General features: G+C 43.2%; 2 protein-coding genes across 3 annotated transcripts in view; both read right to left on the bottom strand.

Moving 5' to 3' along the window:
* Window positions 1-3,855, bottom strand: part of kat6b (K(lysine) acetyltransferase 6B) — a 36,938-nt gene extending 33,083 nt beyond the window's left edge. Inside the window, exons 1-2 of the mRNA XM_072678180.1 lie at window positions 2,548-3,855; window positions 2,360-2,456 (exon numbers count right to left, since the gene is read on the bottom strand). The gene's annotated coding sequence lies outside the window, so the exon portion shown is untranslated. The remainder of the gene's footprint in view (window positions 1-2,359; window positions 2,457-2,547) is intronic.
* Window positions 3,856-9,927: 6,072 nt separating this feature from the next.
* The window catches only part of adka (adenosine kinase a), a 172,054-nt gene continuing 156,590 nt past the window's right edge, over window positions 9,928-25,391 (bottom strand). For both annotated transcript variants that reach the window (XM_072678182.1, XM_072678183.1), the window contains exons 10-11: window positions 14,919-15,005; window positions 9,928-10,763 (exon numbers count right to left, since the gene is read on the bottom strand). In XM_072678182.1, coding sequence (XP_072534283.1) covers window positions 10,639-10,763; window positions 14,919-15,005 — 212 coding nt within the window. In that variant the 3' untranslated portion in view covers window positions 9,928-10,638. The remainder of the gene's footprint in view (window positions 10,764-14,918; window positions 15,006-25,391) is intronic.

The following is a 25,391-nucleotide window of genomic DNA, read 5'->3' as shown; positions in this document are numbered from 1 at the left end:
CATAAATATTTCTCACAGCTAAAAAAAATGTTAAGTAAAGACACACAGAGGTGTACAGAATAGCGTGTATAACTATACTGCACATATTCAAGTAAAAGTACTGCTACATCACAGACCACAATTCAAGTAGAGGCGAAAGTAGCCCACCTTTCCTAAAAACAACCAGAGTGCTAAAAGCATCAGTTCAGAAACCTCCACCAGTACTGAATACCTTAGAGAACTGGAGTCAAACTGCTCAAAAACATCCACAGCAGCTGTCAGCACAGAAACTGAAGACTGTTCGGCACTACTGTACGCTTCCTGAGACCCTCACAGTCTAAAAGATGAACCATAGAGGTCAGAACATTAAACCAAAAAACTAAACCTTAATTACTGAAGCGTAACTGAAGAAAAAGTAGATCACACTCCTCACCAACATCCAGGCAGTCTGACTGGGCCGGGTCAAGTTCTACACTGGTCATATTGGTCCATTTACTTCCCACGTGAAAACCTAGCTCACTTAATCAAACAGATGTGATCACAGCTGCTAGGAGTGTGATCTGCTCTGGTGGTGTACGACAGTGAGCTTTCAGAAGACATGACAAGAAGTCAATTCCACAGTAAAACTGAACACCAAACGAAACACTTCCAGCTCAGAAAACTGATCTGAAGCTTCTACAAGCTCCACAGTTTGAAGGTTCAGCCACTGAACCTCCATTAGTTTCACCCTACCTTTCGGACCAAAACTGTGAGTAAACACAACCTGACTTCATGATTAGATGCGTAGCTACCACACAGAGGAATACCTTCAGGTCCACCTAACGCCCTAAACCAGCTGGACCAGTGCAACAGGGTTAAAGATCATCCCTGCCCTTCTGCACATACACACACACACTTTGCTTGGGAAAGTGAAATCACACTGTAGTGACAAGGACTTGCCTTATCAGCTGTTTTCCATTTGAAATAGTTCCAGAAAAGCAAACTAACAAACTAAACGTGCTAAATCCACCACAAATAACCATGCATGCAAAATAAAGGGTTAAGCAGGAGGACGCTAAATAACATCAAGGAAGAACGAACAGTGCAGCAACCAGCCAGCAGGTGACACGCAGTGTACAATTTCCTCCGAATTCCTCCGCTCACCACTGACAGCTATGTGTAACGGAGGGGAGCGATAACCCCACATTCAACAACATTACATCGATGACCTGACAAGAACGAGACAGAAATAGTGGCTACACTGACCCTCAGACCCCCATTTAAGTCCCTGATAGTCCCTCTATTCCATCAGAGCGGTCATGTACGAAGGTACTAAGCCAAAACACCCCAAAACCAAGCAGCATTCGTGGCTTCAGGTGGCGAGTAAAGCGCTTCGCCTCGCCAAACAAGTAGCTAGACATGGTAGCGCTTAGCTATCCACGTTAGCCGTTCAAGTTCAAGTATTTTAGCAGCACTCTCGTACTTGTGCGTGTACAAACTCAAACAACTCAGAGTAAATATCTAGTTAGCTAGCTCTCGTTAGATAACTCGGGACAGGTTAAACTTGCAGCAGCACAAATATCTAGACATCTAGCCAACACTACCGCCACTCAGCCGGACTCCTAACAAAGCAGTTATCGGGCTGAGCGCAGTGACAGATAAGACAGATAAGAGCCCAGCTGACTGTTAAAAACACACGCTGTGTTTTCTTCATTCGAGACTTAGTGTTAGGTTAACAAGCTGGCTTTGACTGATGAAGAGTGCACTGTCCAAAAAGAAAAAAAAATACCAACGAGTACATCGACAACGCCACCAAAACGAGTCGACCTCGAGTCTCGTCTTGACTCTATTTTTTATTCCGTTGGAGGAAAAATAAATAAAATAAAAAAAATACACATAAGCTAGCATACATGTTAGCTAATATGCTAAATGCCACTGTGCTCGCTAGCTTAGCAGCAATTTCACATAGCTAGCTACCCTCACCGCGAGCTTGTCAAAAGCTAGCTAACGTTAGCTAGCTAGCCAAACTTGCAAAGACCGCAAGTCAGCAGCGAGCAGAGGGTACGAATCCAGGTCCGGAGAGCACACGGCCACTCAGGGACTTCGTTCCAACCGGCACCGCAGCTCAGCTGCAGCCACGCCACTCTAGCCGTTGGAACAGAATCCCGGGGTGGATTTCTACTTTCCGGACCTGGACTCATAACCTTCGGCAGCGAGCTAGCTAGCCAAACCGAGCTCCGCCGCTCTGCTCACAGCGCTAGCTAGCGGGCTAGCGGGCTAGCTAAATGAGTCTATGGTTTATGACTACTTCCGACAGATGACTATCGATAATTTATGATGAGAAGTAAAAGCTTCCATTAAGATCGCCGTGCGCTCCGAGACAAGAGAGGGATAAACAAACCTCACTCCCCAACTCAGAATGCTCTTCAGAGGACAGGTGACTGCGCGGCTCCTGCTGCTGCTGCTGCTGCTGCTGCTGGGGCTGCCCGGTCGCGTTACTAAACAGACGCCATTTTGTTACAATGTTGTAGTTTACATGAATCCGACATGACACTGATTACAACCCAATGGAGTCTCATTAAACCTCACCTTCACAGCGACGGTTCCTCCCAAGAAACTTTAATATTGGTTAGAAAGGGCAAACGCCGATCCCTGGTTTGATAACGAAAGTGTCAATCATAAAGACGGAGTTCAGCCTCTCGAGGAGTCGATTGGCTTCATAATCTGCCAATAAATCACTTGACCCGCCTTTTAAGGTGACCCGTGTTACCTTAACCCTGCAAACCTGCGATTCTCGCCGCTCTTGGAGGAGAAATTCTGGACATAAGGCGAAAACATCTGCTTTTACAAGATAATGTGTTGCAGTCAAACTACAGGGGCGAGATTTAAGGCTAAATTATCCACCGGCCACAAGTCCACCTTTACTCAGGCTCCTCCTCATGAGAATTAGGCTACGCTACACAAGACATTAGCGCACATCAAGCGAGACGTATTTTCTTGAAATCATAATGTACTTATGATTAATTAGCCTAATAAAAGTGCTCCAGGATGCCTTTTCTCGTCAGATAGACCCCACAGCCTTATCTAAACACTTTAAAACAAGTGCTAGTTCGCCCAGGATCTGCTGGACATCGCTGTTCAAAAGGCTGCGAGACTATGCACTCATAAAAGCCCGGAGTACGAAATGACATTTCTGAAACGATTATCCATCAAGGGAAGGCTTGACACGACTAGTGTGATGCCGGCTTCAACATTTCTCTCCTCGCCGGATCAGAACTGCTCCAGGGCTGCTGCTGTGATGTCTGTCTGCAGCCTCGCTGCATCCAGCCCGCAAGCCCGCGAGCTCCAAATCAGCCTCAGCTCGAGGCTTTAAGCTAATGTGCTCCGACTCCGGATCAGGCTATTGAAAACAGATAGCATCTGGAAAATTCCATTTACGCGTGTCAAGCAGTGTAATCTCTGCGATTGATCCCAAATCCATCGCACTCACTCGATCGCTCGGTTACGTCCACAGACACACACACGCACACACTCGTACACTTACACTCGCTCGCTCACTCAGTCTCACGTCAAGTTACATCGCTCACGGCAAACTTGAACGATTAAAACATTTATGGCTAATTAAGAACTCTGAACGCAGCTCGGCCACAGGCAGGGCCAACAGTTCTGTTACCTTTAAGTTCCTGGCGCGGTTTCTCTCTCTTTCTCTTTCCCCCTGTCTCTCTCTCTCTCTCTCTCTCTCTCTCTCTCTCTCTCCCTCTGTCTCTCTGTCTCTCTCTCTTTTTCTCGCTCCGCTCCGAGCAGTTGTGCGTTTATTGGAAACACCGAAAAGGCGGAACGAGGTCAATTAAAATCCAGCGTTTGATCGGGCAGAATAAACGCGCGCGGAGGCAGAGGGAGCCTGATAACAACTAATTGAAAGGTTAATCTACATGGGAGTGTGTAACAAAGTAGTACCTCCCCTTTCAGCACTCCATCAGCACAGAGGAGGACTCGCTGGAACCGCCATGTGACATCACATCGCTCACTGGAAAACAATGTACATTGTTTCAAATTACATGGCAGGGGTGGGAAAAACACACACACACACACTCACACAGTTTGACGTTACAAAGCAAAAAAGGATAAGGTAAACTTTTAATAGAGTTTAATAACAACAACAACAATAATAATAAATAACAATAACAAAATATTAAAATTCCATTATTATTGTTGTTGTAATTATTAATGTAACTATTAATATTAATACTAATATTAAATAATAATTAAATAATAAAATACCATTATGATGATGATGATGAATATTATTATTATTATTATTATTATTATTACACAATGGCAGCAATGGATTATTATTATTATTATTATTATTTTATTATTATATTATCCATTGCTGCCATTGTGTAATAACAATAATAATTATCATAATTATAATTATAATAAAATAACTTTTAACACAAACACTTAAGGCACATTACAGGGTGTATAATCCTCTACTCACCTTAAAGAAGCAATATGTGTTCATCCTAAAACTAAAAAAGTTGTCCCCTTGTGTGCTTAAACAGTTCTATGTGTGGTTACATATTTATTTTCCACGATGGAAAACCTGTCACACACTGTTCTGTAAAAGAAAAGAAAAGGGAAAACAACTTTCCTATACAGCACAAAACATTTGACTATAATCACAGAACCCTTCTGGTGTGTTTTGTGTGTGTACGGTGTGGAGATTATAGGGCACACGCCTCTGATGATTAGATTCAGTGAAACATTTTATTACACACTCCGTTTCCTGAATATTCACAACACTCTTCACACACTCTCTCGAGTCCAGCCATTACACCATATCAGTGGTTGGAAATAAGTCCAGTAACGCGAGCATTCCACCTTTTGCTGTGTGTTAAACCGAAGCAAATATAGCACTAAATAAAACACCATCCACATGGGAAACAATTACACACTGGCAGGAGCATTTATTGGCTTTCAGCAAAACGAATCAAACACTTAACTCCTGTGTTTGTTCGTGTGTGTTCTGTGAAGCTGTGTACTTCAGCGCTGGCTTCCACTTCAGCAGGTTGCTTTCTGTGTGGCAGAAATTCTTAGGAAACAGTTAATAATTAGCTACCTGCCCTGCGTAAACTACACACACCATGTTTAATTCAAATACAACATCACCCCAGAAAGCTAACCTTGCTAATCATGAAGGAGGACCCGTTTCATCTAGTCAGCAATATGCAAATAAGCTCTAGCTTGTCTCACCAGCTCTCATTTACTGTTACAGCACAGACTGGTTGGCTGAGAGGCCTTTTCCCCTTGGTTTGGTTTCTTTTCACACCGGGAAAAAAATCAAGTGCATTAATTTACCTCACAACAAACCATGTGACAACATCTCTCTCCGCCTATTGGTCAGACCTGTCTGGGGCGGGAGCAAGAAAGTAAATACAGGAAGAAGGTCAGGTGTACAGACTAGAGCACAGCTGTGTCTGAAACTGTGCCCTATGCACTCTATAGTGCCGAACTGTCAGAGCACAGTAACAATCCCATAATGCACTGTAATAGATAGTGTACAAACGATGTACACTCAGTAGACGTGGAATACCCACAATCCTTCACATGCAGCTTCTCTCAGGGAAGGCCGATGGTCAGATCTCAGGTGGTGTCCAAAATCAATCACTAATTCTGTTCCCTGTAATAGTGCTCTATATAGTGATCCGGATTTCCGCATGTAGGGGATAGTGAACAGGGTACGGTTTTGGACACAGCTCATGTTTTTGGAGCATTTAGCATGGCGGAATGACAGTGATGGCATCTGATTATAGCAGCAGTGATTATCTGGGCAATATACCAGAGTAAATACAAAGTACACCTTGGTCCTGAGCCAGAACTATAGACCTGACAGTTGGGTCAGATCAAGATCAGATCACATTCTCACTACCAAACAAACTGCTTCAGAGCTCGTTTAGGACTGGGCTGAGACCACTTCCTCTCAAAGGTCTCGGTGGGATTATTTTAGCCTGCATCTGAGTGAAATTTTCTGTATTTACAGCCACACTTAAACAAATCGCACCAAGGGTGAAAACGAACCAGAGTCTGATGTAACTGGACTAAAACACGCAGGTGTGAAAATGCTGTAAGAGTGTGAGTAGTGTTCCTGCTCCGGCCATGATATCGAGAATGTGCTGTGAGGTGACTTGTGGGAAAGCCAAATGTCCTAGAATGCACTACACACCAATCTCAGTGCGAGAAAGACAGAGCGCACCACTTTTTTTTTATTTTTTTTTGGGGGGGGGAGGGGGGGGTTTGTTTAAACTTCAAACATGAGATTGATTTATTAAGGTGGGGCCTACATAAAAATGGTCCAACATTTTCAGAGATGTGAGGTCTCCCTAGCAGGACAGTACACAAAGTACCCTCCAGTTTAACTCATGAGTCCAACTTGCGAAGTCTGTACTCCCAAGTACACTAGTCTGAACTTGGCGTACTTTATATTGAGAATCCCCCAGTACTTCTTGCTTACGGCACTCCTGAAGACTTGTTATGTACACACACAGTACCAGTCAGATGGACATTGAATGTGTGCTGACCATAATTATTCGATCCACGTGCACGGATGATTTAGATGTAGGCATTACCCAAAATGAAGGTAGATCTTTCGAAGTGTCAAATCTGGATTTTTAACAAACTATGCAGCAAACAGTCCAAGCAGTGATGGATGTGGTTGATGCTGATGGTGCTCTTCATACATCAGATGGCTTCTATTCATCTATGTATGGATAGACATCAGAGCTCATGCTGAACCTTACTCAAGTAGGAGGATCAAAAGCTAGCCAGCATTCTGGCTCTAATGTGTGTTTTACATGCACACACACACACACACACACTTGAGAAGAAGAGCAGGAAACACTGGCTTTGGAATGAAAGGCAGTCTGCATGTGAGACAAGGGCCTGCTATCACAACAACTGAGCAGAACTCTGTTCTTGAAAATGAAGAGCATTACCAATGGACAATAATGATTGATGTATATTTGTAAAAGCCTTCAAAAATAGCTCTGATTTCTCTGCTGTAATATGTGCTGGGAATGCTATCAGAAATCCTTCTGGAGTCTTTGGGAATTGTTATGTTGTTATGGCTAATGGAGATACAGTGCCTGGTCTACCCACCGTCATTGTACTGCATAGGTAATACTAATGACACCAGACTAACTCCATCACTCCATCCTTAACCTCGGGTTATATGCGCCATCTGTACTGTAGAGACCTATGTGATGAAAGCAGTCTGCCCTAGAAGATATCTGTGATTCAGGCTGAATATTTAATAAACTTCACAGCCGGTGAGTGGAAGAGACTGGATGATGGCACCGAGTGCAGATACTGTATGTGAACTGAGTTTTCAAGGACTTTGCTGCTGCGAGTCGAGTATGTATACATTGAGCTCACAGACTGTTTAAATATGCACACACTGAGACCAGTCGGTACAACACGAGCATGCTGTGTACCTCAGCCTGGCGGAACCCGGATTTACAACGAGCAGAGTCACCAGCTCCAGCCAGAGAGGGACAAAGGGACAGCTGTATTTTCAGTTCTCCCTGATGATGGCCATGAATAGCTGCTGCTAATCCCAAAACAGAGACAACCTCTTGCAGGCGTGCCACTATGATCAAGGGGACGAGCAATGAGAAGGGGACAAGGGGACCTACTGTACTCTAAGCGGCTGAGGAAGAGTATGAAGCTGCTGTGGAACCTGAGGTGGAAAGCGTGATCTGATATCTCATCAGAACTCGCACTGCGACAAAAGTGTGATGAAAGGCAGCATAGTCGTCCTGCTGTGTCTTAACCCTCGGAAATCACTGTTCTCCCTGGTGATAACAAAGCATGATCTAATTTTATATTCATTATTTCTCGCTCGTAGCTCATTGATATAAGCAGAGAAATTCAACTGTTATCACATTTGCATCTGTAAGGAGATGAGAGATGGTTTATGGTTTGAATTCTTGTGCATACAGTCTTGTTTTGTGGAAATAAAAAAACCCCCACATCATTTACTCCACATCAATTTGTGGACCTCAAAAGAACCAGAAAAAGTACAGATTGAATCTGTCTAAACTAGATGCAAAACATGCAAATGGAAGTCATTATGTAAGTAAATACATACAAATGCATAATTACATTTAAATATTACACCAAAACAGAAATCTCTCTAGACGTCCAGGGCCTCTGAAGTCTCCTGAAGACTTGTGATGTACATACAGTACCAGTTACATGGACATATCTGGTTGAATGCGTGCTGAACATCATTCGATCTAAATGCTATGGTGACCATATCTGACCACCCCCCTTTCTCCCAATTTGGTACTGCCAATTAACCCACCTGTACGTAACCACCACGAGCACCAACAATGCTCCTGACACTGGGAGGGTGAGGACTAAACACGCCTCCTTAGATAAATGTGAAGACAGTCACAGCCTCTTTTTGAATGCTCGGAGGAAAGCGTGGTTGTGAAGAAAGCCAATTGTGCTCGCTCAGATTCAGGCTGCTGATGGCAAAGCGGAAAAGCATGGGATTTGAACTCGCGCCCCCTGGGTCATAGTCGTAGTGTATTAGACCGGTGAGTCACTCATAGCCCCTCATATTTTTGTTTTTGAAAAAAGAAGGATACTGAGGACACATGGGTGTGCACCCACCGGTGCGTGTTGTGGCTGGGGAATAATTATTTTTCAAAGTTCCGTGTTGGTCATCTGGGCTGTTAAGGCTATTTATTGGTTTTGCTAAATGGGTGTTTATGTATTGATTTACATCAACATACTGTAGATGCACGATTTGAGGTATTTCCACTCTCACATGCACACCGCCATGGTCCTACCCCCTGGTCGACCCTGCTTAGGCCTACTTGAAACTCCCCAGCCCTGACAGCCTAACTAGGGTTAAATCCTGTGTCCCAAGTGTCCTCTTTTTATTTATTTATTTAAACTAAAGTATGGTCACTCTAGCATTCAGATCAAATGTTTATAAGATGATGATTTTATATTATATATATAAGGGATAAGGATGATCAGAGGAGAACGGTTCCTGGTCTTGGTTGCTCCCAAGATTTCTTCCTCCAGTTTTGAGAGAGGTTTTTCCTGCCCCTGTCGCCGTTGTCTCGCTCATTTTGGGTTACATTTGATTAGTTCTGATTATTCTGATTATTTTTCTCTTATTTTTAGATTTCTATAAAGCTGCTTTGTAACATTATCAGGTTTAAAGGTTAAATAATACAGACAAATTTGAACTGACTGTGTAAAAATCCTTGTATACCAGCTCATACACATTACACAATGTATACAGTTCTTTATCTCGGCAGTAGGTGTTTACAGTGCTACTGGAATAAATACAAACACAAAGCAGCCTGTCCCCACATTTTGGTGCCCTGTTTTTTTTTTACCTGTTTAAAAACAAAACAAACCCAGAAGAAAACACTTCAAGTGTACAAACTTATTAACTGATTCACAGCAAGCAAACCTAGAATGCCTCTTAGCCAATCACATCACAAACTGTATTAAAAAGCCCCAAACCTATTACCTACAGTTACAGTCATACATCTTGTCTATTTACATTCATAACAGTGATGGACACTTTAGTTGCTGTACAGACTCATTTAGTTGCTGTACAAAGTACATAGTTACTGCAAAAACCTTGGATCTCCAAAATGACAGAGCAGGAAAAACCTTCTAAACTATCAATGGAAGTCAATGGAAAAAAGGTTTTACTCCAAGTCATTTTGGCGCTTTTCCCCCTTACTGAAATATCCCGAACCCCCACTTCTTTTAAAAAGAGTGTAATCAATCCTTCATTAACCTAAATCAGCTGAGAGGAACTATTTTAAACACTTCCCATGGAATTTCCTCTTTCAGAAACCCTTCGCAGCTGGAGCACGGAAAAGGTACGTTAACGTGCATCAATCCGTATCAAGTACATGAAGACAAGAAGCTGAAGGAGGTGATGAATTGGTTTTAATTCACTCAGTTATCAGAGGCAGTGTATTCAGACTGCGAAATGCAGACCTATCCAGACTCCACATGAGACACACACACACACACATGCGTGCTCACACACACACGAATGCAGAGTTTTCATGTCCGTTATTACACAGTTAAAAGTGAACATCTCGCAGGAAAAAAAACAACAACAAAAAAAAAACAACAACAAAAAAACAACAGGTTGGCTTTTAAGAGCGAGACTGGCCTTTAAAAACGCTTGTGAACTGAAATGACCCCCAAGCTGCTGCTTTTGTGCCAAGTGTTAGAAACTCAAGTAAATGTCTTCCGGATAGAGGCTGGTTATCACCATCACACTCTACTTCTGCAAATATTTTCCATACAGAGGACAGAACAAAATAAAAGTCATTTTAGTAAAAAAAAAAACAAATGGCTATTTATAGCAACAGTGGGTTGCCAAGGTTGTAAACACATTTGTTATGAAGTAAAATGTTTGCATGATTACATCATGAAGTGGGACTGGCTGCTAGGAAGCAGAGGCACACAAGTCTGAATGCAAGAAGGGTAAAAATGAAGAGAGAGTGGGGGGTGGGGGGGGGTGGATGGTGGGGTGAAGGAGGATTAAAACGTCAATTAAAAAAAAAAAAGAAAAGAAAAAGTAAAGGCATCAGTCCCATAAAACACTGGGGCGGCGAAGTCCACTTGTTTTCAATGGAAGTCGGGCTTCTCTGGAAATGTGCAGCCTGCGTGCTTAATGATGACGTTAGCAGCATAGTGTCCAGCACGGATACACTGCTCCAGAGACTTCTCCTGCACTAGCTCCGACAGGAAACCTGCACACGCGCACGCACACGCGCACACACACACAAACACACACACACACACACACACACACAGCGAGTGAGAGAGAGAGAGAGAGAACAATAACAACTTTACTTTCTGAGGAGGGACTTACTGTCACTCTACTACAAGTGGGTGGACAACACGCAGACACAGTTCAACATGCCTACACGTACATAACAGTTCTGCAAACTAATCAGTAACACTGCTGCCACAACAGACCTCACTGTTTCTAATAAGCATCATTATTATGTGTGACCTAAAGGAGCAGTTTGCAGATAAAATCACATTTACATAATTTATCACTTAATTTAGATGAATTCAGTACTGATGTAGTCAATGCTGCTAGAGTCAGGCCAAAGTTGGGACACATCAAGACCAAGTCAAGACTTTTAGTAGTTGAGTCAGAGTCATAATAGCAAAATAAGAAAATGAAATGAATTCAATTGGTTTGTAATTAACTGTACATTCATTATCATTCATTAGACACGATAATAAATAATATGATATTTTGTGTTATGGGAATATGAATATGATATAAAGCAGAATATGATATGATAATGATGGTTGTGTGCTTTCTTCTTTAATACTTAATCAGAAGTCACCACAAAGTCAACCGAATATAAACCTCCATTCTGTCTATTTTTATTATTAAATGTGAAAACATAATAATGACACTCCAATCGGTCATAGTCAGCATGCTTCAGTCGGCATTCTGTTATTACTACTGTAAAATAAACACCAAAAAACAAACAAACAAAAAAGCCAGAGTAAACAATGTTAATAATAATAATAATAATAATAATAATTATTATTATTATTATTATTATTATTATTATTTTTAATGGCCTAAAACAAAACTGATTATTAGCTAGGACACGTCACGTCACACATGCTGCCAGTGCTGGGAGGACAAAGGCCGGCACATGCTTTCTTGCAAAGCATCTTTCTGAACTAACGCTACAGTGTCACTGAACCGACAGCTTAACACACAATCACGCAGTATCACACTAACTGACAAAGGGAGAGAGAGGACCAACCTACCCACTCAAAGAGTGTGAGGCCAGCTATGCTCTTATAGGCTCAGGCTGTGGCATCACCAGGGATGAATCATTCACTTATTAATATTATTTGTAAATATAGTTCTTTGTTCAGGACAAATGGAGAACCCGAAAATAAAAGGAAAAAAAAAATCTTCCCTTCTCTACATTCAATATTTTTGTAACCATCATACAAGCCTCTGTTATGACTGTGACGATCTGCGGACGTGTGCACAAATTCACAAAAACAAACATCAATGAAGGGTCTGGCATTGATTTTACTTTATCTCTTAAAACATGAGCATTTTTCCTCTTTCTGAGTGAAGAATTAAATAAATCAAGCTTGGAGGGGGTAAAGAAAGGTGCTGGCAGAGACACCCTCAGTGATGTGCAATACAGAACTCCTCCAGCAGCCCTCAGGCTCTGAACCCTCCCACCTAGATCTCTGCACTCCACAGCAGCGCTAAAGCGCATTGAAAAACAGCTGGCAAATTCATTTTCCAATGCGCTGCAGCGATGGCCTCCAACCTCTTGTTGGAATGTATAAAGGAGTTAAAAAAAATGAAGAAAAAAAAAAATCAATACGACGTTTGAGCAAACATGCTCACAGCTCTATTAGTCTCAGGGTTGTCCTGGACAAGCTACAGGAAGACAAGGTAGCAAATCAGACTCCTGGCCTTTGAATGACAGAGAAACAGGTACAAGACACACTGTTAAAGGCATTATATAAAGACTGACTACAGGGGACGGAAAGGGCCTGAGCACGCAGCAGTTCAGTCCTCAATATTCCTGCTTTTTCATGAGAAGGAAACAAGTTTGATAGATGACTTCACAGTTAAGCCTGGTGTACACACACACACACACACACACACACACACACACACACACACACACACACACACACACACACACACACACACACACACACACACACACACACACACACACACACACACAGTTTATATCCTGAAGCCTACAGACATATTACTGGAGCCCTCAGAGGATAGGATCACAGCAGTAGAGCATTTAGAAGCTCCATTAGTCCTTCCTGAAAGAAGATCCTTTTATCTTCTAAGTGAGTTAGCTACGCTATTCCGCATATAGTACACTACTGAAATTAACCAGCTACACAACTGCGGTCATCTTGTCATTGAACTTAGCTTACACCTGTAAAAGACCCTAAAAAACAAACAAAACAACAAACTGCACCCGATACAGCTTTTCGAACTGCCGCTGATGCAGCATCAGCTCCGATTCAGCAGCTAACAGACGCCTGGGCTGACCAACAACACCTTGGTCTACTGGACCACTGGAAGCCCCCACACAACAAATCAGCTAGCAAAATTCTTGCAGATTTGCTCTAGCCTCTGTATTGGACGATTTCGCTAAAGAAAATTACGACGAGTGGCGTTTCCTACCTGCAAATCATAAACAACAGTCTATTCACATGCAGTCTATTCACTATTCAATCCTGTTTAATACAACCAGCAACACACAGATTAGCTACCTATCGTTAATTAACTTTAACAAGCTAGCTAGTTAGTCAGCTTAAGCAAGTCCCTGTAAGATCTCTGAAGTGTGATGAATGGCTCTGTAAAGCAAACCTGTCCACTGCCAGAATGATCACAGAGGAAAAAACCCAAAACAACAACAAAAAACTGCATATATGGTTGACTTTACTTAAGGACCAAATAAAATCAAATATACAATCCTCTGTCATTACAGTGTTCATTTCCATAGTGCATGATAATAAAAGATCTTACAAGAGTAAATAAGGAAAAAAAAGATGTCTGATATTATACTCATGATTCTCACTTTCCTAAAAGTCACAAGACAGCATACAGAAGTGTCATTAGAGTGTATAGTATAGGACTGGCCTGTGTACAGATAAGTACTGTAGATTTTTATCCCAGTGGTCCCACAGTGTCAGAGAATCTTTTTAAGCTTCTCTCAGTTTGTTAAATTTGGCAAAAAAACTGACTCGTCAAGTTGTCATATAATAATCATCATTATGCCACTGACATACCAGTAATAAGCTGTCATAATGTGCTTTGTCATTTCAGCCCAGACAGTGTTACGACACATTAGCCAAAATTTCACTTGTCTTAAGTGTTGCGTAACTTGACACAGAAGTTGACAAATGCTGCCTTATGAGAACTGACGCTTTTTTGGAATAAGCTTTCACAAATGTTTATGTAGGTTTATGCCAGGTGTCATAAAAAGGTAATGAACAGTCATTTAGCATTATGGATGATGCCCTACAGTAAATATCACCATTACATATAAAGACTTATACAATGTAGGTCAAATGTGTCGAACAATACCATTCATATTCTCACTGTCAGACAAAAACCTAGTATCTCCACTTTTGCCATTTTGCCATTATACGAATCTGGCAAATGTTTTTACATTGTATTGAAAGTTAAGAAGGTTTTTTTCCTTCTCGCTGTAAAGTTTCTATATTGGAGATACAAGGTTTTTGTCAGTCAGCGAGAATATGAATGGAATTGTTTGACACATTTTACTTGCATCTTATATGTCTTTATATGTAATGGTGATACTTAATACTGTATGGCATTATTCATAAGGCTAAATGACTGTTCATTACCTTTTTATGACACCTGACATAAACCTACATAAATAACATTTGTGAAGTATGCCTAAAGCTACCATATAGGCAATGTGAGTGACTGCCCTGGGGGCACCCAATGTCCAGGAGCACCAAGAGGTGGCTAAAACAAGCATGTTACCATATTATTTATTTATCTAAACAGTGGCATACATTCATAATAATATAGATGCTGATCATTTTAGGATCTTATTCGATGCGTATTGGGACAGTGATGGCAATGAGCGAGCTGATAAGCTCTGGTGAGCATACCTGTCTGATCATGAAAGGCCTTAGCTTAGAAGCTTAGGTTAGTTCACTATGAACAGAACGAAAAGAGCAAGAGCAAGTTGTAAGATTATCATCCATGGACGTGGTGGATGTGATGGGGTGGGTGTTGTGTTTGTAGACTTTGTGGGGATGGGGCACCATAACTCTAAAGCCTGTTCATGTGCATGTGACACTGCATGGTTTTAGGAGTAATGTCTTCTGTGCCTTACCTCCTACAAACGCATCCCCAGCTCCGTTGGTGTCCACAATTTCGTTCTGGTCAATCTCGATGACCGGGAATGTCTCCACCTTGTCACCTGAGAACAGATTGAGACCTTCAGGTGAGTTAGTGCTCAACTGACACACACTCAACAGCACAGCACATCACATTTATGTACTGGGGCTTTTTGACAGGCGCGTTTGCATTTTTTCAGAAAGGCCTCACATTTTTCCACCTCAAAATAAATTTGCTGTCAAAATTGGTTATGCTGCTGATAAAAACAACAACAAAAAACAACAACTGTACCACCCAATCTGTTTAATGCATTTCAAAACCTTCCCTTTTCTTCCTCCCTTTTTTAAAAGCAATCTCATGTATATGTGAAAGGAATAGGCAAATAAAATAGCAACCATTAGCATGACAGCCGCACACCTTGTCAGTCGGCGGCGTTGGTGTTGAAACTAATTTTTCCCAAACAAATACAGTGTGCATGACGCTAATAATCAGTGGCACAGCAGAGGCAGGGACAAGCTTGAGCTACAGAGCTAATGAGAAATCTGCAGGGACAGCGCTGAATGACAGAGACAATGAGGAACAGAGGAACAGGCCATTTGCACAAGCCAGAGCCTCACTAAGGCCGTGTACTCAAGAAGAGGCAATTGTTTCGCTTGGCAGTATTTAAGAGAGATAGCTCTTAGGCTTAAATAGATCCACTCTCTCCAAAATAACATTCCCAAGAATCCGTCTTAGCACTACGTTCAGTTTTAATGATCTTCCAGGTGCCCCGATTCGGACTAAAACCCTTCCCTCTCCTCTTTTCCCTTCACTGTTTTCTCTCAGCGGTCCTTCCCGCACTACACAACCGGCTCTCCCGGCTCTCCACGTTTCTGTTTTATTTATGGCATTATCAGCCATTAGAGCGCAATGAGGCTCACTCTCAACTTTGGGGGGATTTGCAGTAAGGAGAACACTTCAGCGTGCCTAATCTTTGATCCTGCCTGGCAGAGTGAGAACACTCTGAAAACTCCATTTACAGTGAGGCTGGCAACCGGCAGCAGCAACATGACTGATTTACCTTTGGAAATTCAGCTGTTTACACAACTCTGTGCTCTTCAACATCTTCAGTGACATCTGGAAACTAGAACCTTGAAAAGGAAACCCACTGAATAAAGTCCAAGCCATTAGAGCCAAGTTTACTTAAAGCTTCCATCGGTAGAGCTGCTTATGCCCCGCTGGCCACCATCGTCAATAGATGTTGATTTCTGGCTGAATGTAGGTCATGACATCAGTTGATTCAATGTCAGGACAACGTCTAAAGCCATATTCGATTTGACGTAGAAGGCCGACAACAGCTCACGTCATATAGCCAATATGCCAACATGCCACTGTCACACTGGTGAACAGTAAGCACATTTACTTGGAAGGTATGATGACCAAAACCCAACAAGGTCTCACGCCAATGTCATATTGAAGTAAAATAACATTCAGTTGTGAGGTATGGTAACCAAAACGTTTGGTCAATGACGATTTTAATGTCCACTAAAAGCAACATTCATATATCATGCAGCACTGCTGTTTTGCTTTGGTGCTAGGTAACCAAAATTCAACGTCTATCTAACGTTACGAAGCTTGATGTCATTAACCCAATTTCTATTTGCTGTCCAACATAAGAGTCTAAACATTTCTTTCTGAAGTCGTGAAATTGACGTCCAGCCCCTGCTGGGTACATGAAGCGCTCTGCAACTAATCCAAAGTGAGCTGCAAGTCTACACCTCCTAATTGTTCTTAGTGGGAGTTAAAGACCACCACTGTAAGGAGAGCTCCAGAGGAAAGCTTGAAAACAAACAGGAACGGAGCAAAAGGCTTTAAAATCTGATGCAACAGTGAGCACCCGAGACCAGTCTGTGTGCGCAAGCAGTTCTCCCGCACCCGCAGATCCCACCCTCCCACCCTCCCGCCGCCAACAACCCCCACCCCCAAACGAGGCAGCCGATTGTGTCTTTGATAATTAATTACACAAAAAAAGCAGATCCTTTTAGAATCAGCTAATTAGCAGCAAAACGACTTTGCCTAATTAATGCAGGCGATGAAGCATGCTCACCCGCCTTCCTCTCGAAATGATTAACTAGAGGATCTTACATGTGAATTAAGTTCGAAGTAACTCATGATCTGTCTGTAATTTTGCAATTAAAGATTAAAATAATTGCTATGTGGATAAAACAGGTATGTGCCCCCATCCTTAACGCAACAACAAAAGGGTGTGTATATTAAGTATTAACCTGCTGCACTGCTTGATTGCCTCCTTTAAGCAAAAGGAGAGAGAGATTTGGGGGAGAGGGGGATAAATGACCAGACAGACAGTGAGCATATGCTAAATGAAACTGCGTGTGGTGCCTTCCTCTGCACTTGGGCTGACCTGATTCTACTTCCTCCTATGACTCAAAAACAAAGTAGTCTGAAAGCGAAAGAAGGGGGTGGGTGGGGGGGTGGTTAGGTGGGAGGATAGTCATCTCTAGTCTGACAACATGCAGCAGATTACTCATTAACAGGCTTCTGCAGAACAGCAGATAGAGATATCAAGCAGTAGATATCTGTGGCTCTACATCATTTGATGTCACTCTTCCATTAATACTTCAGCATGAAGCAAATGGAGCTGATGGAAAATCGCCAGCGACAGCAGAATGTCTGGGCAGCGTGACCTCTGCCCTCTCTGACGGCAGACCGCGCACCCACCCGAGGCGTGCCGGGACGCTCTCCGCAGCCTAGCGGAGGTGACTCATCAGGAACGAAGAGTGGATTTCTGAAGTACAAAAACATTACGACACATCTGCACAGCCGTCGCCATCACACCCACAGCAGTCGGCTTCCACAACAAAAACACATTAGGCTCTCAGCTCTTACCCAAGACAGCGGTACCTCCGCAAGTCTGATTTCATAGGAGCCTGTTGCCAAACGCTCGGAAAGATATCTTGAGAAATCACAACACGGGCAAATAAAAGCCACAGTGAGTAAAAGGGAGGCATCTGAAGTTAATTTAAGGTCCAGAGTGAAGCACTGTAAGCTGTGGGAGAATGAGCTACATGAGCTTGCCTCTCTTCCATCTTGGTAAACAAGGCTGAACTTGCACATGTGCGTGTCCCCCCGCATTGATGTTTAATGGTGCATGGTGCTCTAGGTGGTTCCCATAACCTCACTTTGTCTTCTACAAGCTGCATCAATTGATATGATAATGGCGGGAGGACGTGAGAAACGAGAGGGGCCGAGCTGAAGGACATTCTGCACTCTCTCCGAGGCGTCCAACCACTTGGGTGCCAAATGGTGTCCAGGAGCCTTTCTTCACTCTCAATGGAGACAATGACAAGAGTTTCAGGGAACGGAGGCAAGAAGCAGATGCTATGGAAGAAAAGAAAAAAAAATCCTCCAAATTCAGGCCACTAATTGGGCCAAGAGGATGTTTTTAGAGCAATTCAGCAAGTTGCCCATCAGTCAATACACACAAAAGTCTAAAAATAATGATAATGATATGGGTTACTTATTACTTTGCATGGTGTTTTGTCTTGAAATAATCCAAAGTCTTGGTTGTGATAAATGTGCAAAAGTATGTGCTAGCTGCAGGGGAAAAAGTTCACCACATGGAAAAGAAATGATTACATCGTAAAGACGAATCACTTTTGAACCGGGGGTCTGTGAAGGCTGTGGCCCGACATGAACGAGGGCAATTTATTCAAGCACGCGAAAGATAAAGCAAAACCAAACCTGAACAAGAACAAGGAAGAAAAGGAGGAGAAAAAAAAACACCATAAACACCCCACTGCTGCACACTGCTCTGATTTTCCTCAAACCACCAATGATGGACGTCCCCCTCCATTTCATCAGGCTGGAGGGTACACATCGCATCTTTATTCAAAACAGATTATTGAACTTGGCCATGAGCATGCTGCTTTGGTTAGCCAGAGAGTGTTCCAGGACCAATTTCATGTTAATGTATAACACAAAAGAGGCCATTGGCATGGCTCTTTAATAAGCATGGCAATTAAAACTTTGCTGCCAAAGCCTGTCTTTGTTGTTCCTGGCTTGTGGTGGGCCCTGTAAACATCGTTTTGTGGCAGTTCACAGGGAGTTCCGTAGTTTTCGTGGTTCAGCCATTACTGCCTTTTACAAGCCCATGCAGAAAATGGGGGAAAAAAAGCAAAAGAAAAAAGGATCTACTTTTCTCTTGGTAACAAATCAAGGACTGGAAAAAGGGCAACGGAATTACACCTCTGTGGCTGTTAGGTTGTATTATAAGCTCTCCTACAGCTGTTTCTTTCTGGTGCTCTTTGACAGCACCACACGTGGATGAGGAGTGTGATATCAGCTTCAGGGCGATGTGTGTGTGTGTGTTTAGTATGGGCATGTCTTTGTCAGGATGAACTCAAAACCCTTCCTCCATAATTGCTCCAGGAACTCGCTCTATAAATGTGCATGGCCGCCTTAAAATAAAACCGACCGCAATGACAACACACGCACGGCTCCCTGTGTTCACGGCTATTTATAGAAACGGGCATCGTAACATTTACAGCATTGTTGAGTTACGCCAATTAAGCGCAATAAAGACCCTTGTTATCGCTGGTTATGCGCAGCATAAAGTGATAAGGCTTATAATGTGGCAAAGCAAATCCACCCAACGCCCAAGGTCATGTGATAATTATCCTCCTATATCTTAACAATGGATCTGACAAATTACACCAGGCACTGTGATTTGGAAAACGGTTAAGTGCTTCGAATCAGGAGGCATTCGAATTACCGCACAGTTCTCCCCGCAGCCAAGCAGAGATGTTGTCTCCAATAATAAAAGACAAAAAAAAAACACTGAATGACAAGCTATCCACAGAACAATGAGGCATGACTCACAAGCAACGAGCAGCGCTGAGAAGCAGGGCCTGGCACGCTGGTGAAAGATTATTACTCCCAAATCCACTCCTCATCTGCTCCTCAGCCAAACAAATGCTCGCAGGAGTAAACAACAGCAGCCCTCCTCACTGTAAACAAACCTGAAGAGGTCAGGCTGGCCGCTCTCCTCTCCCTGCTCCGCGCCCTCAGCACAGGAGTCAGGGAACAACAAGCACCACCAACACATTTACCGGCTAATAAGCAGCAGCGCCGTGCAGAGAAAGGTGGGAAACAACCGGCGGAAACAACTGGAGGAGTGGGCCGGAGAGAGCTTTAACAGGCCGCTCTGCCCTTTTCAAAGCAAGACATCGATCGCATCCTCTCACCTCCTGTTCATGCTAATCAGTCCGAGGAGAGAGGTGGCGATGTCACGTGATGGAGGGAGAGTGAGGAGCTCCCTTTGTCCATCCCTTCACACATGACAGGTGACACGATGAGAGGTGGAGACCAGAGCATGGATATGTGTGTGTGTGTGTGTGTGTATACTCAATTTTGTTCATTTTGTATACAGTATTGTGAAAAATTCCACCCTACATTTATTTCATTTCTAGGCATTATGGTCATCAATTACAATTAAGTACAGTATATGGACAAAAGTATTAGGACACCTACACATTACATCTACTGGATTTTATGACATCCCATTCTAAATCTATAGCCAAAAATATGGAGTTGCAGCTTTAACAGCACAGCACATTCTAACTTTACATGGTCTGCCACTTAATGGCCGAGTTGCTTCCACTTTTCAATATCATCACTCACAGTTGATAGTGGATTATCAAGGAGGAACGGTGGCATCTTAGGGCAGTGGTGGCTCAGCGGTTAGAGCGCCGGGATATCGATAACAGGGTTGTGGGTTCGATTCCCGGGCTCGGCAAGCTGCCACTGTTGGGCCCTTGAGCAAGGCCCTTTACCCTCTCTGCTCCCCGGGCGCTGGAGTTGGCTGCCCACCGCTCTGGGTGTGTGTGTGTACTCACTGCCCCTAACACGTGTGTGTGTGTGAGTGTGTGTTCACTACCAGATGGGTTAAATGCGGAGGACACATTTCGCTGTACAGTCCACACTGTACAGTGACGAATACGTGCACCTTTATCTTTATCTTTATCTTTTTACAGTACCACGCTGGAATTCAGCAAGCTCTGTAGAACCTCACATTCTTTCACTAATGTCTGTAAAGGTAGACTGCATGGCTAGGTGCTTGATTGTATACATCTGTGGCATTGGCACTGAATGAAACACCTAGATTTAATGATTTAGGGGTGTGTCCCAATACGTTTGTCCAAATAGTATACCTTTATTGTCCCAAAAAATCCCATCTGAATTACAGAATTAACATTTATAATTGTACAGACATTACAAAGGTTTCATGCATCTTTGAGTGCAAGGAAGCAGAAACCAGGCCTCACCACAACAAAGACAGCTCGATAACTGTACAAAAAGAAAACACTACAGCAGAGATATAAGAGGTACGCAAGTATGAAAGGACTCTTGCTGGCTCTGCCATGACCAACTCTGCTATCAGTCCAGTACTAAGAGTTTACCCTGACATGACATCAGTACAGGGTAGTCTCCTGCCGCAAGGCATGCTAGACAGGACATCACTCTTCCTGCTCAGCTAGACAGCCAGCCAGCCAGCCAGCCAGCCAGCCAGCCAGCCAGCCAGACAGACAGACAGACAGACAGACAGACAGACAGATTTTGCAGCTATTATAAGAAAGGAAGCTAGTTGGGTCACTAATAGTACAAGTCCCAAAGGAGTATGATCAGGTAAGTAAATACATACACTTTCACTGTGCAATGTCCCAAAGCAGTGTTCGTGAAGGGACAAGGTCTTCTCAGCTTTCAGTTTCTCAAACAAATCTGGGACATTTTCCACACCTCCAAAGGTCAATTCCAGAGTCCGAGATCCGTTGTACTGAGAACACCATCAGCTTCAGCAATTTGATTTGCAAATGTTGATGTTTGTCCATTTCCCTTTTTTTTTTTATAAGAGCTTCTTGATCAGCTCCACATCCGTTTAGACTCACAGTGTTGAACTGTCCTCTCACAGTAAGAGGACAGACAGAAACACCTGTTGATGTTTTCAAGCCTGATTTTCTCCTCTCTTCCAATGCCGAAAGCTTTATGTGCTGTTTATCTAATGCGGATGGTTGCAGTGTACAGACAGGTCCTGCACGGTTGTTAGGGATCCCATTTTCTTCTTCTCATTTTTCTTCAAGTGGATTCTCTTAGATCTTTTCAGGAGCGTCGCCTGAGGAACTTGTGCTCAATGGCTATTTCGACTGGATATGACACAAATGAAGGGTGGTCTCAGACTTTTGCACAGCATAATATTTCCGATCCCATGTCCTGACGCATAAGAACATGTGCGCTGGAACTTTATGGCTGGGTGTAGGCAGTCATCCACTCAGTGGTGATGAATGAACAAGTAATATTATGTTGTTTAGGCAACAGAGTCCACGTCCTATCAATAAACCACGTTTGATCAGACTGAGCCATTCATGCAATTTATCAAAACTGTTCCTTAACCTTTCTCCCACTCGGTGGGCTTATGAAAACGAGCGGCCGCACTTACTGACTGCTTTAAAAACGCTCTGCTTTGGCTCAGCTGCATGGAGGAGTATTGCATTAACGAGACACAAACAAGGCCAGACAGACATTACAGAATAATAGCCCTAACATAATATGACAAAGGTGTGAGAGTGTGTGTTAAAGAGTGAGGGAGCGACTAAAAGAACCAGACTTGCTCACTCTCCCACACACACACACACACACACACACACACACACACACACACACACACACACACACTCTCTCTCAAACACACACACACACACACACACATTGGGGACTGTGTGTTTATGAGTGCATAATGACCTTTGTTGAGGGCTTACAGATGGAGAAAAACAGAGAGGGAAAGCAAAAGGCTTCTCTGGGGAGTTCATTAGGAGCAGGTAAATCACAGCTTACAACTGAGCATAAGACACATTCTCCAAGAACAAGTCCAGTTTCAAGGTAAGCAACTCTCGAACTGCAAAGAATACACAGTGCATTATGAGCAGAAAAGGAAGCAGGAGAAGATTTATACTCCCAGCCTGGAGCAAGCCTACAGAAGCATAACATTTGCTGGATGAAGAGCCTGACTTGCATGCTTTATCACTGTTGTCATATCAAAAGCTTGTAACTTGTTTTGTTGGGACAGCCCTTTTACTTTGTGTGAATAATAAAACTGGCCCAAAACTACTTCGACTAAAGTCTCATTATGCAAGTTTCGGTTTCAGATACATGAGGTTTGTTTACAACAGAGACAGTACACTCCTTCAGAGATGTCTATAAACTATAAAAGTGTATTCCCTAAGAGAACAGTAGGATGACTCCCTACTTCCGAGTAGTTGCTAGGCTATTGCTATGTGGTCACAAAGCTGAAAACATTTTTGTTGGGTGGTTGCTATGGTGTTGCCAAGCCGTTAGTATGTGGTTGCTTCAGTGTTGCTAGGTCACTGATATGGTATTTTTGCTAGGTGGTCATGCTTTGTTTTTGCCCAGTGGTTGCTAAGGTGTTGCTAGGCAGTTGCTATGGTGTCTCAGGTGTTGCCAGTGGGTTGGCTGTGTTACTAGTGTATCATAAGAAGGCTGAACTTTGGCACTCCATTCATTTCTATGGGGGGAAAACATCTGTTACAACCGCTCATCAAATCAAAAAGCTGTATACAAGGCTGAATCACACAGAATCCTGAACAGTGCAAAATATGGATCATTACTGCATCCACACACACACACACACAAGTGAACCAAGAGTGAGAACACACACCTAGAGTGGTGGCAAGCTACCTCAATGCCCAGGGAGCAATTGCTTAAGCGATATATGTTAAGAAAGGAGAAAGCTCTGTTTCTTAACCCCTACCTTCAGTTTCTGCCATTACAGGGGTTTGAACCAGTGACCTTCTGGTCTCAAGACTGCTTCTCTCGCCTTTAGGCCACAGCTGCCTTCGTAGAAGGCCTGTTTTTGTCTGGATTAGAAGTACTGACAATATGCATGATACGCTCAGAAAAGCACACTGTGATGTACTTTATCACAATACAAGAAATATTGTCATATGGTCTAGCCCTAGATCTAAGGTTATCTCTGTGGAATCCTGGTTTCAAATAGCAGCGATGAGACACTAAACACGTCTACATCAAATCAAGGAGCAGATTTTGCCAGTAGCCAAAAAGCTTTGTGCTCCAGCGGTGCTTATCCATGCACAAGGGCCAGTGCCTTATCAGCCCAAGTGCAGCCCTGTGGCTCAGCCAATTACCTTCACACTACCTGATTAATGTGTGTACTGTTTCCAATGCTTGTTTGTTGAGAATAAAAAGGTGTGGGGAAGGATATACTACTGTACTACATCATGGACCCCCTCCTCTGCCGTGACACAGCCAAGCCCCTTGGCCCTCGCTACAACCTCTGGACGACCTGCCCACTCAGCCGCCATTAGATCAAAGGCTGTGGGCACAGCGGCTTTAATTTGAGCCTGTAATAGGTGCGTCAGCAGGGCCAGGCCGTGTTCAGCGGTGTCACAGAGGTGCTTCATTAAGGGCTCTTCCCTGGCAGCTTTCATTAAGGAAATTAATGTGGAAGGGTGAGGACAGCTTGCGCTTAATGCTGTGCGAAGGAGAGAGAGAAAAGAGAGAAAAAGGACATAAAGGAACTCAACAATAACAAATCTGCATCTCTTTGGAGCTCTGGCCCCAGGGCCCATCATCGCAGCCTTCTTAATCATCATTAAAACAACTTCATCATGACATTCAGAGGCTGCTGAATGATCACATCCCCGCTCAGAGAGCAAATTGCAAATGAAATGTGGAGATCAGACGGCATCAGAGCGCAGCCTCTGGGAGGTTGAGCAAATCTTTAATTCTCTTTCATATTGATGTTTATTGGCGCAGGCTATGGGGAGCAATAACAATGTCCTCCCTCTCTTTCTGTCGCCCCTGCTATTTGAACCCACTTATTCCGGGCTCATACCTCGGCTGACATTTATCAAGTTTACCGTGTTTTTTTTTTTTTCCCCTTCTCCTTTTTTCTTCTTTTTTTATGAGCAACACCCTCGTACATGCGTTCCCCATCCTCCTCACATTCATCACACGTTCATATAGGGTTCACCAAGGGCTGCCACTAACCCCACAGCTTCATATGAAAGGGCTGCGAGAGGCTAGCCCAGGCAGCCATTCATCAGCCCTGTGAAAACCGCCTCCAGGAGGGTCTTTTCTCTAAAGCTTACGCTTTGGCTCAAACTTAGCTAGAGACTTTTTTCCAGAACTGGAGGGAGAACTGGCAGTTCTGCAGCAAAGAAACAGAGGATTGTCTTGTAGCACTTTCCTCTGATGAGGCTTTAGAGGAGTAGCAATTGCTTGACGCCCTTATCAGCCCAGGGGGACTAATGCTATTAGCGTTCGTGTGATAAAGGCAGTGTGGTGGAACCGATACAGCCAGCTTTGCAGCTTTACTCTGGTAACATGTTGTGGAAGTGGTATAAAGACAGAGCTCGGCAAGCGCCGTGTTCAGCAT

The sequence above is a fragment of the Salminus brasiliensis genome, chromosome 4 (genome assembly GCF_030463535.1).
Source record: "Salminus brasiliensis chromosome 4, fSalBra1.hap2, whole genome shotgun sequence".
NCBI lineage: Eukaryota > Metazoa > Chordata > Actinopteri > Characiformes > Bryconidae > Salminus > Salminus brasiliensis.
Note: the sequence above shows the minus strand (reverse complement) of the source record. Positions and strands in the feature narration are given on the sequence as shown.